Source organism: Chaetodon auriga, chromosome 12 (genome assembly GCF_051107435.1).
Source record: "Chaetodon auriga isolate fChaAug3 chromosome 12, fChaAug3.hap1, whole genome shotgun sequence".
NCBI classification, from domain to species: domain Eukaryota; kingdom Metazoa; phylum Chordata; class Actinopteri; order Chaetodontiformes; family Chaetodontidae; genus Chaetodon; species Chaetodon auriga.
The window spans coordinates 14,021,858-14,036,809 of NC_135085.1; the positions used below are offsets into that span (position 1 = coordinate 14,021,858).

Below are 14,952 nucleotides of genomic sequence, written 5' to 3' on the forward strand. Positions count from 1 at the left end.
AAAACACCTTTGTTTCCACTCACTGTATCCTAGGTTCGGGTTCGCAACACGGAGAATTCCTACCTCATCACAGGACTTTCTCCTGGGGTCACCTACATTGTGCAGGTGTATGCCGTCATCAGAAAAATCCAAAGTGAGGCAGACAAGATCGAAGCTACCACAGGTGAGTACAGACCACTGTGATCACGACTGAGGCCTTTTAATATGTGCTTCTTTTGACTAAATGAACATGACGCAGCATAAGATCCATTACTGGTAAAGCGGAATGGGGCCTGGATGCAGCCTGTTGCCTTTAAATGTGTCGGTTGTTTAGGGCAAAGGCAGATGTGACCTATTAAAGACTCATGTGGTCGGAAGACCAGGTATAGCCTGCAGGTCTGAGGGATTTAGTTAGATTTTCTGAGGATTAAATGGTCAAATTTGAGGTCAAATGAAAGTACATGTGTGATGAGGCATGAAAACACTAATACCAAGCTCTTAAATGTGTACAGGAAGGAGACGTTAGATATTAAGAGCCCAGATTTTACCACCAGAGGATAGTCGAGTTTGAGGCGATGGGTTCCCGCTACGTTTCAGATATTGCAGATTTAAGACTTTTCCATTACGTCTTACTATGTGGGAGTCACATGTTTATTGTATATATCCATGCATGACTGAACAGTCTGTTCTACTTATGCTAAATTACTTGCTGTTACTTGTTTAAGATGAGTTTTTCCTGTACTTAAATTGACTTTATATGTCTTTTATGCATATGCTATGCTAAAAAGCAATGAACAAGCTGAGGTCTGTGATTACTAAGTGTTTCATATGCCCTGGTTTGTTAACCATTAAATTTAAAGGCAATTGCAAGGAAATGGCTCCACGGATGTGTTTAATGGAAATCGGACTTGCTCACAGATGTGGTACAGACAGATGTGAAGAGAAAGAGATTACTAGACAGGATCGGTGGGCGTGAGTGAGACAGACAGAGATTGAGTTCGATTCTAATGTGTGGTTAGCCTGGCTGGCCACGGAAAACCTCACAGAGCATGGCATTCCCATATGGGCATGAGAAAACACGCCATCATCTGGCTTATGGTTGTGTGAGGAGTACACAGCATCAGGCAGACATTTCACTGGTTACATAGTTTTCAACTTCAAAAGATGATCTACTTCAAAAGAGGGATTAAGTGAATGTTTTTCTTTTTCCCATAGAAAAACACAGTAACTGGCATAAAAAAATGCTAACCCTTTTCATTTGGTACCATTTGTTTTGTTTGATGGTTTTGTTCTGTCTTTTTCCAGCATATGCTGCAAGTCTTGACATCCCTCAGATGGTACCTATCTGTACATGCAGATAGGTACATATATTTCATTTGTTTATGAGGTGTTATATGTGTGAAAAAGCTTTGAATCCCTCTAATCTTTGCCAATTACCCGTGTATACTAGTACCTTTGACTCACGGTATCATAGTAATAGGTTAAGCCAGAGGTAATGTGTGTTATGACAATTAATCTTAAAATATGTGCATATTTTTGACGCCTGTAGTGCCATAAGACAAAAACACTGAAGAAAAACAGTAATCTAAGTGCATTTTCTACTCTGTGTATGCTGTTATCTTGCAGTTTTGTTCAAGACTTTTATTACATCAGAGTGTTTTTTAATGAATATAATACTTGCAACCTGTGCTGGCATGTATTTACACAGTTATAATGATACTAAAGATGGCTGCTGTAGCACAAGAAGATAAGAACGACATAATACAGCACTATTTAAAGTTTGCTAACATAAGACACTACAAGTTGCTGGTCGTACCAGAAGTTTGCATCGAATGTATGGAATTGAGCGAGGGCGCGTTTTATTACTTATGAATCGAACTTTTCATTGTGAGACAAAGAATGAGTTCTTTCTTTTCTCAAAAGTTACATAAGGAGATTTCAGTGAAGATTTTATCTACACTGTGCGCGAGGACAAGGAGTAACTTGTTGATGTTTTGATATTTTTTCAATGGCCAAAAGGGAAATTCCTGTATGGCCCACTTCCCGGGAAGGTCGCGTTTCAGGGTGGAAGGGATTCATCGTCTAGCCCAAGGACAGCGGAGCAGAACACGGCAGATGCTTGTGATTAAAGGGGCTTTAAAGCAGGGTTTCCAGTTTAAGGGTCATGTCTGTACGCCCAGTTCCACCTTGTCGTCCAACACTTGTCTCCCTCCCAGATGTCTCAGCCATTGATGATATCCGAGTTCTTGGCCAGACAGAAGTCACTATCCAGGTGGACTGGCAGAACCCACCAGCTGAGGTGGATCACTTCAGGCTCACACACACTGACCCGTCAGGACTGGAGGGAGAGCAGAACGTACAGATGAGCCAGGAGGCGCGCACCAAACACACGATTGTGGGTAAGTGTTGTAACAGGCAGAACACAAATACAGATGATAGAAGATAACATTTCGTGTAATAGTGCAGAGAAATGTCTGCTTGAGACGCATCACTGTAAGTTATGGTCCCAGTGTGGACAGTTATGATCAGGTTAACCAAAAAGTGAATTTCCTCCTCAGATTGCTACATTTAGATCTGACAAGATGAAAGTATCCAATAATTTGCAAGGAAGAAAAGCCAGAAAAAATAATCATGTGGTATAATGATGAGTTATACAGTTCATCACATCTGTCCCATTATAGAGTTTTAAAAATGTGTCTTTCTGCAGGTCTGTTTCCAGGAACAGAGTACCAGATCTCAGTGCAGGCCGTCAAAGGAACCACTGAGGGAAAATCTTCCTTTGTCACTGGTGTCACAGGTCAGTGTCAACGCATCAGCATCCACCATCCGTGTTAGATCATGTGTTACTCAGTGACCAGTGCTTTAGGAAATTCTCTATATTATCACTAACCACAAAATGGGCCCAGTTTTTCTCAAATGAACTACTACTGGATGGAAATCTCGTGTTTGTGCTGCCACTGACTGTGTCTGAATTGGGTAACACTTAAAATGATAGATAGGCCACTTGTGGAAGTGAAACACATTGAAGAAACAGCAAAGGAATCCATATTCCACTTTGTTTTGAATTGGGTGCGGCATCAAAGACAGCTCTTAGCTCTTGACAGTCCACCCATAATTCACCAGTGGTCAGAGTCTAATAGGAAAAACACATAATCTGTCATACACAATACTGATGAGCTGTGTGATACAACCTGGTATTACAATCCACACACAGCCAATGGTAATAGCATAATGAATACAGCCAGCAAGGAGCACAATTATGGGTTAATGATGGAGGTCTGGAATTTACAGCCTAATAATCTGGACTGGCCCTAATGGCTGTGGTGAGCTTGGTCACCAAAGGGGAAACACGATATGAACGGTGTAACGACCACAAGATGCTCCCTGATGGTTGGGGTGATTTGCAGAGTCCATCTGGTAATGTCAGATTTTAGCAGTGTGGCACTGAGTTCGACACATTTGGTCTCGCTGTGTTCTGGACTGGTTTTAGGACGTGAGGAGGAATTCATTTTGCAGTTTCACTTTCACAGCTGGCCCTGACATTGAGCTTCTTTGAAGTTATTATTTAAGTGACTGACAAATAGCCCACAATGGCTCGACAGGTCTTCAGTTACAGCCATTATTCTGCTCATTTGTGCTTTGTTATTTTCTACTTTTCTGTCTTTCTTCGTTTCCCTTCCTTTCTTTCCTCCTTCACCTTTGCTCTTATCCCCCCTAAGAGCGTATTTGGTTCAAAAGCAGTCTCCAGGTTGATGGCTCTTCGGTTTTTAGACCCTGAGGCAGCCAATTTAATGGTTTTTACTCATCGGTGTTAGCTCGGTACTTTCAAGACTCACCTCTCTTCTTTTGCAGCTAGTCAGGTGCTCAAGGGCCCTGTCACTGCTAATCTTTTTTTCTGTGTGTGAGTGTGCCACATACTTATGTAGTGCATGTGTGTGTGCCCGTGTGTGCATGTGTGTGTGAATGTGCTAATCTACACCAGGCAGACAGTGGCTTGTCTCCACTCCAGCAGCTACAATCCTTCATTTTAGGTGTTTCACAGAAAAGGCTTAGAGGTGATTGAGGAGGATAGTCCTCAGCTCTGCTTGCCAGCAAGACTGTGCTGGTTTCATGAAGGCTGGCATTCAGCAACATAGAGCACACTCACCTATTATCTCACCAAACATGCGGTTTGCACTGGGGCCAGCAGTGGTTATACGCAGTGAGAGATAAAAGGAACATAAAGAGGAAATGTAGAAAATACACAACAAAAGAGCAACAGCAATAAAGAAAAAGAAGACAGTAAGTTCTGTGGTTACAGTAAGAAATGAAGGTTAAAAAAAAAAATGAGCAGGAATAATAGGAGGATATGAAGATATTTCAAGGGATATCAAGGCCAAGAATAAGCAGAATTTTAAAGTAATGGGTCACAAAGAGGCAATTTCAGTGACATTATGTAGCAGTACTTAATGCATTACTGTGTAGCTGCTGTTATGGTATGAAACTGAGCTTTTGCCCAGAGAGGCTGTAGCTGACTGTCTCCATCATAGAAGCGGTTATATTTCCTCCTCATTTATAACCATCTGTCTTCCTTTCTCTTTCTCACTTTTCTCTTTCTCAAGTTCACAACATGTATTTTTTAATCAGATTTTGCTGTGGTGCCTCACTCTCTTTCAGTCTTTCTTCACTGGCCATCACTAAAAAAAAAAAAAAATGCAGAATGAATGAATTAATGAGCCATTGTGGGAATTTGTTTATGTATCTACAAGATGAAAGAAGTAGGGAAAACATGTTTTTTAAAAAGCTTTTAAAAAAAAAAGATTTCTGTGAATTTTGCTGAAATGTGAGGACAAAATGCTGGATTTATTTATTGAATGACACTGTGCTTAATATTTATGACTGGACCTCCACATGTGCATCCACAGGGGCTGTATAAATCATCCTCTCTCAGCCTGTGGTATGTGTTGCAGCACATAACAATCTATATGTGTGTGTGTGTGTGTGTGTGTGTGTGTGTGTGTGTGTGTGTGTTTGCGTGCCTGCACGTGTGATTCTGCGGGTGGCTGGATGGCGTGCTTTAACAGCCAATCCGTTCCAGAGGGAAATGATTCAAATGAAATGAAATGATGACAGCTAACATTTAGGAAAACACCAGAACCAAAGTGATCTCGACTCGGAGCAGACGTTTCATAGTCACTAACCTGCCAAAAGATTATAAGGCGTATAAGCATAGCACACCACGGCTGCTGCTGCTGCTGAATCAGATTCAATAAAGTCGCCACCAAGGCCTGTATAACCAAAAGCAGATGGACTTGGCTTTGGTGGAGGAGCTGAATGTTTAGTCTTTATGTTATCTGGACACACTATAGCACCTCATGAGGCCCTCTGGGAGCACCCTGTCTGCACAGACTTGTCCATCAGTGTTTCCTGAACCAGCTCAGTACAGTAGATGCCAAAAAAAATGACAAGTGAAAATATGCAAAGGGATATTTTATATAGATAATGGTAAGTATTGTAACCCCTCCTTGTTTTTTCATTATACTGGTGTGGTGAGAGACCACACTGGTCTGTTCGTGTCTGTGTGAACATAAATGTAAACGCATGTGTCTGCAGCAAGGCTAAGAAACTGCCTGCACCTTCCAGTGGTTTTGGAATTTAGAGGAAGATCTGCCATTTGAGCCCATAGTTATGGATACATACTGTAATACAGCACCGCCTCCTCACGAGTCATCAGTTACAGTTTACGATAGGCCGTACTGAGGACAGGCTTTTCTTTGTGTATGTATAACATCTAACTGTGTACATGTTAGGTCTGGATCACACAACAGGAAATTGGATTGAAACTTGATTTAAAATGTTTAAAATCAATTCTAACATTTACTGGAAGCCAGTGTAATGACCTCAGGTGACAGGTGTTATATGGTCATATTTCAGTCATTTCAGTCGATTGAGATGCTTTTTGTATATTCCAGTGAGCAGTGTGTAAATATAGTCACGCCGAATGGAGTTTTTCAGCACCTTCTTCGGATATTAAGCTCCTTACCTTTGCAATATTTCTCAAATGGTAAAATCCATTTTTAACTATGCTGTTAATGTGGCTCTGGAAAGTGAAAAAATCTAATGGTGTGTCTGTCAAAACTGTGAGATTTGTACGCCTGCTAGTGCAGTGACAGAAATGATAATGAGAGGATGATTAACGATGGCAAAAGGGGCCTTTCGTATCATCCACACTGTATGTTACGTCTACTTCTAGATGTAGCAAAATAATCAGTTCTGTCATAAAGAATTATGAGCTCCTTACAGTACAGATAGATCGTTGGACAAACATGAAAAAAAAACCTGTCGTACCCAGGGGACTCTACAACAAAACACATGTCACACCTGACATTCTGTAGTCTCTGAAACAATGGCACGTATTGACACATATTTTCCCCCTGCTCCATCTGCAGACGCGCTGCATGGCTTCCGCTGCAGCAAGGCTGTGAAGCTGTGAGGCTGTAAATGATGAAAGACGGCCTGTTACTGTGCGTCTTGTGGTCGATGCCTCTGCTGAACATGCCACCCATAATGGATAAGCTGTTTTCCAAATGGCCAGAGCCACAGCTCGTGTTCTGCAGCCCGGTAGCCACTGTTGCTATGCAGCTAGTGGGGTAGAACGTCTGGAGAAGCTCAATCCATCATGGGCTGTAACTTCAGAGCAAACGCAAGGCACAGTCAGAAAGTAGTAGTACTTGGGAAAAAAAAGATCTAATAACATCTAGAATATGTCAGACAGCCAAGACAGCGGAGGATAAGAGTAAAAAAGAACTGCAGAGGGTAACAAAATAGCACCAAAGAGAAGAAAACCTTGGCTTTGAAGGAGAACAAGCTTTATTTACGTAATTACAACCAAATAACAATTTAAGATAATTCCTAGTGAGGGATGAAAAGCAGCAGTGGCCTCCACTTCAAACTGTCAAATGGTTTTAACTTTTAATGTCTGGGCTGCCTGACTGTAGTAAATCAATTCAAAACCCATTAATCATCTGACTGTTTAAAGTGTGTGATGTTTGATTTAAAAAAGCAGCGTGCCTTCCAAACGTTTAGATGGCTACGGACATGCTGAGTCATTTGTGAGGATGCATATTCTTGTTAATGTGTGTTTTCCTACATAATCAGTGGATGTACACTGTGCTCCTTTAATAGAAATCACTTCAGGTACTTAGACTACTCAATGACCCCTCGCTTTCAGGCCTTGGAGGAAACACTCAATCCTAATAAAATGGAGCTATTATAAATTCCTACTGTGGTTTAGCTCCTGACAGACTGTCAAGCAGCGCAGCCACAAGGACGGACAAGTGACAACAGGAGGAAGAGAAGGGAGACAAAGAGGGCTTATGGAGTTAGACAGTTGCATGGCTCCTTTTTTCTCCTGGACGCATCATCAATCAGTTTTCATGATGCAGACTGTGCACTGACACAAGTCTGACCTCGGCTGAGCCGCTGCCACAGAGGAATAATCCTAAATGATGATTGCTTTTACATTTCCCTTCACTTCCTCTGTGTCTCTCTTACTATGCCTCGGTGACTCTTACTTTCTGTCTCCCTCTCTCTCTTTGCCGCTCTCTCTCTCTCTCTCCTCGCTTTCATCAAGATTCCCTCGACAGAGACTAACACCCGTCCACACACATGCACCACCAACTGCTCCGCCTGCGTCTTCCATATGTCTCCTCTGATTCCTCACAGGCCGGCTGACTTTACAAACAGAGGCTCTGTGTTCTGCCGTGTCTTCCTCCCACTGCAGCTCATCCTGTGGCGCTCAGTCAACGGGGCCGCGGGTTACGTTATGTGCTGTGACTTTCTTTTGAAGCTCCTCCCTTGAGTACAGATTCTCCTTTGGTGCATAATGTCATCTTCAGGGGCCATACAGAACCAAATACGGATAACAAGCGCGTGTACATTTATTTTGGAAAAGTTTTGGATGCCACATACGCTCTCTGTCAGCTGACGGAGAAAGAAAAATAATAAGTGACATTTCTTCAAGGTGCTCTTTTCTGCAGCAGACTACAGCTCCTGCCTCCTGCTGCTGCTGCTTCTGCTGCTTTTTACTCACCTCGCTGACCCACCCGCTGTATCTATGTTCACCCTTTCTGGTGCAGTTTAAGTAGAACGCATCCCTGTTTTGTTGAGGCGATCTTCCCAAAAACAACAACAGCATCAGTCATTTCAGCAAAAACACCAAAGTGACATATGTTTGCACTCAAGTGACAGGGAGCAAAGGAGCAAGTCAGGTCATGTTATTATGAAGCAAAGTCCACAGAGGGAGGAGGTCAGCAGTCCCTGAACTCAACCGCTAACTTGTTTCACTTTTTCATATTATTTACTCATTTATCATATCTTGCTTTTTTGCTCGGGCTTCTTACTATTGCACTATTCCCTTTGCTGCTGTAACAGCAAATTTCCCTGCTGTGGGATTAATAAAGGATTATTTTATCTCTTATCGTAACAAAGCGTCTGATAGATCGGTTAGTAGACTGCTGTTCATTTCCTGTTAACGACTAACGGTCAATATTGTTTTGGTTTTTGTTTTAAAGCATCGCCACGATCATCAATCTTAACCAACATGTTTATTATTGTTACCATGAGGACGAAAGTTTCCTAACCTTAACAAAGTAGACATTTTAACCCAAGCCATGTGGTTCGCCAACCTTAACTAAGTACTTTTTTAACCCAAACCATTTTCTTTCCCTCAAACTTGCCAAGTCCTTTTTATGCCTAAACCAAACCTGAACCATAGCGCCGTCACATCACAAAACTGATGTAACTTTCCACAGTGATTTGTAATGACTTTGAAGAGCACAGACGAAGGAGGTCGTCCTGCCGATAGGGACGCGTCACCAGATAAATTTACATGAGCGGTTCTACAGAGCACAGGCAAATGATCAATTTAGTTGTTGTAGTTGCTGTAATTTGGAGGTCTTGTTTGTTTTGTTATGGGGTTTGATTGAAACCTCTCTCAATCTGTTACATGTGGATGTGATGTTAAGGACAGGTTTGGGGGGAGGTCTAGTGATTGACACGGGAGACAGCAGTTCACATATTGTCTCCTGTCAACAGTCAAGATTTGTGCTTTTAACCGTTACAATGATAACTTCCCACACTTAACCTGGTAGAGTTTCCTAAACTTATCCAAACCTTAAGAGAGGCTGGATCATTTTTGTCACACTGGCCGTTATGGAAGGCACTGATGGACAACCTTTGTCATTTATGAGGATTTGTTGGATCTTTAGTAAGTTGCCATTTCATCCCTCTCCTTCCTCCCAGCCTGTGCTACTTTCTCCCACTTTACCTGTCAGTCCTGCTGCTGACAGGTACAGTTGGCAGTTGTATGGATTTTTCCATTTATTACCCAAGCCTCCCCCTGTTCTATGTTGTTTTTCAGTGTGCAGTTAGATTATGCTTCTTGCTCAACTGAGTTTCTACAGCCAGTGTGGATGGACCAGAAGGAGCAGTGAACCAGAGGAGAACAAGCACTCCTCATTTTTTTATTTGTTTCCTTTTTTTTACCTCTTCCTCTTCAGACATTGACGCTCCGGGTAACCTGATCACTACTGAAGTAACAGAGGACACTGCAACAGTTTCATGGGATCGAGTCCAGGCGGAAATAGACGGCTACATGTTGAGCTACACCTCCGCCGAGGGCTCCAGCGCCGAGATCCCCGTAGGACGTGACATCTCCTCATACAGGCTGGTTGGCTTGAGGCCTGGAGTTATCTACACTGTCTACATCTGGGCGTTCAAGGGGGACAGAGTCAGCAGGAAGAGCTCAACTGAAGCTGAAACAGGTAAACTTTGAACTCTGGTTCATTATAGGGGTGATTGATGTATTTGATCTTTTGTGTGTTCGAGCTTCACAGATGACCTTTATATAAATGCTGGAAATATAAGTAGATGCAATGTGAAAACAAACGTTTTTATCCTTTTTGTGGGCCGAGCATCCACACAGTAACCTGTGATTCTCAGGTATCTCAAGTGCTCTGGGGCACTGTGCTTCTTTCCTTTCTTTCTTCTTTATAGTTTGTGAACAGAGGGAAAGATATTTGAAGTGTCTCTTTTCTTAAGCTGCTTTGTGAAAGACGCTCTTACCTCAAATAGCCCTTATGTACAACGCACCAATCATTTCCTTTTGATCTTCTGTGTGCTGGGTTTTCTGCACAATTTCCTTGTCTTTTTTGTAGTGGCAAGAAGTAAAAAGCATCACAGTAGACATTTTGCACTTAGCACACTAACCCCTCTTTACCTAACTGCCAAGAGGGAAACTTGAACTCTCACTGAAAAAGGCTATTTAACATAATTGGGCTGGACACCTCATTTAAAGGTAGTTTAGTTTAGCCCCGGGCTGAGTGTCTGAAAGAAGTTTGAGAAGAGACAATTTTGCTTAGTCAATAAAGCCAGCTATTTTGTTTCTCCTCTGTTCTCCTGTCTCTTAATCTTTGCCGTTATGAAGTTTAGCAGCTGTGGCTGTCCGCTTGCTTTTATGTCTCTGAAGAAAGGCAGCAGAAGAACGCTTTCGAGTGCTGCCTGGCATATATCCAAATCTCTCTAAGAAATTCAGCTGAGTACGGGGACCAAAAACATTTAGGACTCTTAAGCCCTCCGCAGTAAAAGAAAAGACAGTTCACACATTCGTATTGTTGCGACTGTTCAGTGCCAGCAGTGTAAATGTTTGATGTGGTCAGAAATACAGTATGAGAGCAGCAAATGGAAATCCACACAACCCCATTCACACTGTTATTAGTTTATTATGAATAATTTGTTGAATTTATCATTTTCAACTATGCAGGTCTGCAGGTGTATGATATATTGTGACATGTGTGTGCGTGTGTGTGTGTGTGTGTGTGTGTGTGTGTGTGTGTGTGTAAGCAGAAAGACCTTTGTTTTGCTTTTAGTCAGATGACTAAAAACTGTTTTGAGTTGCTCAATATACCTGATTTTTCCATTTTTTTTCTGTTTTTATACATATTTTTTGTTTTCATTCAGGCTCAGCTTTCAGATTTTTCCTGGTGCCTTTTGATGAGGGAAGCAGACATGTTAGCTCCGTTAACTTCACTCATACATCAACCAGCGGGAGTGCACAGTGATGCAAATATCTGAAGTGGCTTGAAACTCACTTTGCTAACTGGTGATGTTAGCAATTGCGATCTCAGTTAATTATCACATAAACAAGATGGGGAAGCAATTACTATTACTTTGTCATGGTGAAGGAGAGATGAGAGTGTATACATATTGAATGGTTTCATCTCAGTGCTAAAATCAAAACCTTTTTGTGTTTTTTTACTTGTTTTTGGAGAATGGAAACATTCAGAGTGATGTAGAACAGCAAAGAGACAAGATATATATGGGATTCATGCAGAACCCAAACCAGTGATACTGCATCACACCACATCGGTGGTTCAGATTTCTCTTAACAATAACAGTATTCTGTCTCCATCTGTTGTTTGCTATGGTAGTTTGCATGTTCTTTAATTAACATAGCTCATAATATGCTCAAAGTACAAAACAGTGTGATATGATGTCAAACTTGGATTGAAAACCTAACCCAAAACTGAATAAGATGTGGCACAGCATTCTTCTGGGTAATAATTAAATCATCAATCTACAGTTATTCATCATTTCTAAAGAGTTTAAAAGCACCAAAACAAAAAAAAACAATAATCAAATCTCTCCAAACTTGATCCAAGTTTGACATTTCTATCCTCTTACACAGTGAAAGAGGTTATGTGTAAGAGGTAACTATATTATACTGATTTGGGTGAGCTGTGTGTAGTTGTTGTGTTTGCACTGGATGTAGTCATGTCTTTCAGTAGTCTGTACTAACCTGAACTCCCCATGCAGAGCTGGATGCTCCTACTAATATCTTGGCCCGAGATGAAACAGAGTCCAGCTTCAGGGTGTCCTGGGATCGCACCCGGGCAGACATTGATGGCTACATCCTAACCTACAGCTCCTCTGAGGGCTCGAGTGAGGAAATCCCAATTGGGTCTGACACTTCTTCATACGTGCTGACTGGCCTGAGGCCTGGGGTCGTCTACACTGTCTACATCTGGGCCATCAAGGGGAGCAAAGCGAGCAGGAAGATCTCAACACAAGCTGAGACAGGTCTCAAATCTACAACTTTCTCTTCCAAGCCAAAGTTCTTAATTATCTTACCAGCTACTGAGAGATTTTAATGTTAAATGCTCATCTACATGCACACATGTAACCAGTCTATGAAAAAAACACAATTCTATACATAGATCCTACTGAGTTCTTGGCCAAAGGTGAAACGTAGTGAAAGGTGAAAGGTTTGGTTCAGTGTGTCATAAGGCCAGTTCTTTGGATAAGTTGGATGTACTGTCGTTTGTAGTTTGCATCAGTAGTGTATTAATATCCTCTACTAACGTCTCCCTCTAGAACTGGATGCTCCTGCTAACCTCTCAGCTCGAGATGTGACAGAGTCCAGCTTCAGTGTGTCGTGGGATCCAGCTCAGGCCGAAATAGATGGTTACACCCTAACCTACAGCTCCTCTGAGGGCTCTAGTGGGGAGATCCCAGTGGGGCCTTACAGCACCTCTTACATGCTGACTAGTCTAAGGCCTGGGGTCCTCTACACTGTCTACATCTGGGCCATGAAAGGAAGCAAAGCCAGCAAGAAGATTTCAACACAAGCTGAGACAGGTCTCAAATTCACCATTTTCTGTCAAACCCGTTTACCTGACCAATTAAAGACAATGCCTCAATTGAAAAAAAACTCACCTCACATAATCTTTTGTGGGGCCATGTTCATGTTTAATACATCCTATCTTCATCTTAGTTATTTTGACAGAAACACTCCATTGCAAAACCCAAAAGAAAAATGTGCTTCTCACATGGTAGACTAATCAGAGTCTGCTTGTTTATTTAGGGAGTTTTCCAATGTGTTCATCCATCAGTTCATCCATGTACTTGCCAACTTCTTATGCGGGTCACGGTGCGCAAAGCAGCCCAGACATCTTTTTCCCTTATAACTTGCTCCAGCTCTTCCTGAGCAATCCCATGCCAGCTCAGAGGTGCAGTCTGTCCAGTATGTCCTGTGATTACCCTGCAGTTTCCCCTCACTCAGTCATATATGGAGCATAAGGAATCAGTCAGGCCCATTCTTTCCAAGTGACCAAAACACCTCTACCTGCTACTCTGGAAAAGCGGCAGTGCTATTCATAGTTCCTCTCAGATCAATAGAGTTGTTCACTCTGTCATGCAGACTGAGGTCAGACAACGTGTTGGGGGACCTCATCTCAGCTTCTTGTATCCAACAATGTGATCATTTCAGTCACATGCACTGCACTACCCAGTGTTTGTGACCACAGATAAATGGACTGAAGATTGAGACTCAGGAAAGTCATTTCTTTTGGCTCAGCTGCCTCTTCTCTAGCATGGTCTGATATAATGTCTGCCTCGCTACACCCAATCCCCTTAATGTTTTGTCATTCTCCTTCGCTGTAACTCATGTGTAAAATCCCAATTTACCCTGATCCTTGGAGCAGCTGCCTACTTACCTGAATAGGACAAGACACCTTTTACCACAAGAGGACAATGGAAGGTCTTGAAGGACTCCTTTCTCAGTTTGACAGCCTTCTTCACTCCTGCTGCCTACTACCGGTTTCTTGAGGTGTCCCAATCACAAGCACTCTTCACCCTCTAACCACAGGCCCTTGCAGCTGCTTCCGTGATTGACATTTTGAACAGTCCATTGTGTGCAGTACCTATGAATGGATACCAGGCATTTCCACCAAGCCCAGAAGGCCAAATGCTATGACCAGTCTTTTCCTCCCTGCAACATGCAGGTCCACAAGGCTCCAGGGAAAAGAGACTGAATGAGTTAGATAATTAGATGAAGTATTAGATTAGGCTCTGTCTCTCCCAAAGTGATGCACATTCAACGAGACACTTTTTGTTGGTCTGTGTCACACTCCCAAAGTGTGCTCAATCCATATCATTTGCTTACGAGATTCACCCAGCTGCAGACCTGCCTCCTGGAGTGGGCTCTCATGTCCTTATTCCAGGCGAAGTTCTCTCAGTTGTTGCTTGAACTATGACTCCATATGCATAACTGGGTGCTCCGAATAATCTCTTGGCCGATCTTCAGTGTGTTGTGAGACACACATCTAAAATCAGTGGACATACATTTAGCTAAAGCTCTGATGAAGAGTCGATGAAGTACAGAGACACCTCTGGGATCCCATGCTGTCTCTTCCAAGCTTATTTCCTTGGTCCTTGTGTTATTATATCATCTATTTTTGAGCAGTGACCGACGACAAACTAGCAGGAAGATTTAAACTTATATCACATCTCAAATATAGAGTTGGTGTCTTTTTTTCATGATGCAATGTTTGAATATTTTTTTCCTTTTTGCAGCATATTACTAATAGTTTGAGTAAATGCATGCCGAAAGAATTCATTTGTTCACCTTCGGGTGAAAAATGAAACAAAAAATCTTGTAGATTGCACCAGTAGTTCTTGAAGTTTGCATCAGTAGTATATTAACCACAACCACTAACATCTCCCTCTAGAACTGGATGCTCCTGCTAACCTCTTAGCCCGAGATGAAACAGAGTCCAGCTTCAGCGTGTCCTGGGATCCAGTCCAGGCAGACATTGATGGCTACATCCTAACCTACAGCTCTTCTGAGGGCTCAAGTGAGGAAATCCCAGTTGGGTCTGACAGCACATCTTACATGCTGACTGGCCTGAGGCCTGGGGTCCTCTACACTGTCTACATCTGGGCCATCAGAGGGTACAAAGCCACCAGGAAGATTTCAACAACAGCTGAGACAGGTTAATACGCTACAAATGGGCAGGGTTTACCAAAAAAGCTCGCCTTTCTCTTGAAATGGCAATTCGTTGTTTAACATCTAAGAACGGACATATTTTCAGTCTAGATTTCTCTTTTCACAGATATTGATACACACAAGCAAAGCAGCAGCTCACATATGGTAAC

At 42.3% G+C, this 14,952-nt stretch overlaps 1 protein-coding gene across 1 annotated transcript in view; it reads left to right on the top strand.

Annotated features, from left to right (window-relative positions):
* Nucleotides 1-14,952, top strand: part of tnn (tenascin N) — a 36,050-nt gene that overhangs the window by 13,738 nt on the left and 7,360 nt on the right. The window contains exons 6-12 of the mRNA XM_076745238.1: nt 34-163; nt 2,196-2,378; nt 2,687-2,776; nt 9,519-9,782; nt 11,833-12,096; nt 12,391-12,654; nt 14,526-14,789. Coding sequence (XP_076601353.1) covers nt 34-163; nt 2,196-2,378; nt 2,687-2,776; nt 9,519-9,782; nt 11,833-12,096; nt 12,391-12,654; nt 14,526-14,789 — 1,459 coding nt within the window. The remainder of the gene's footprint in view (nt 1-33; nt 164-2,195; nt 2,379-2,686; nt 2,777-9,518; nt 9,783-11,832; nt 12,097-12,390; nt 12,655-14,525; nt 14,790-14,952) is intronic.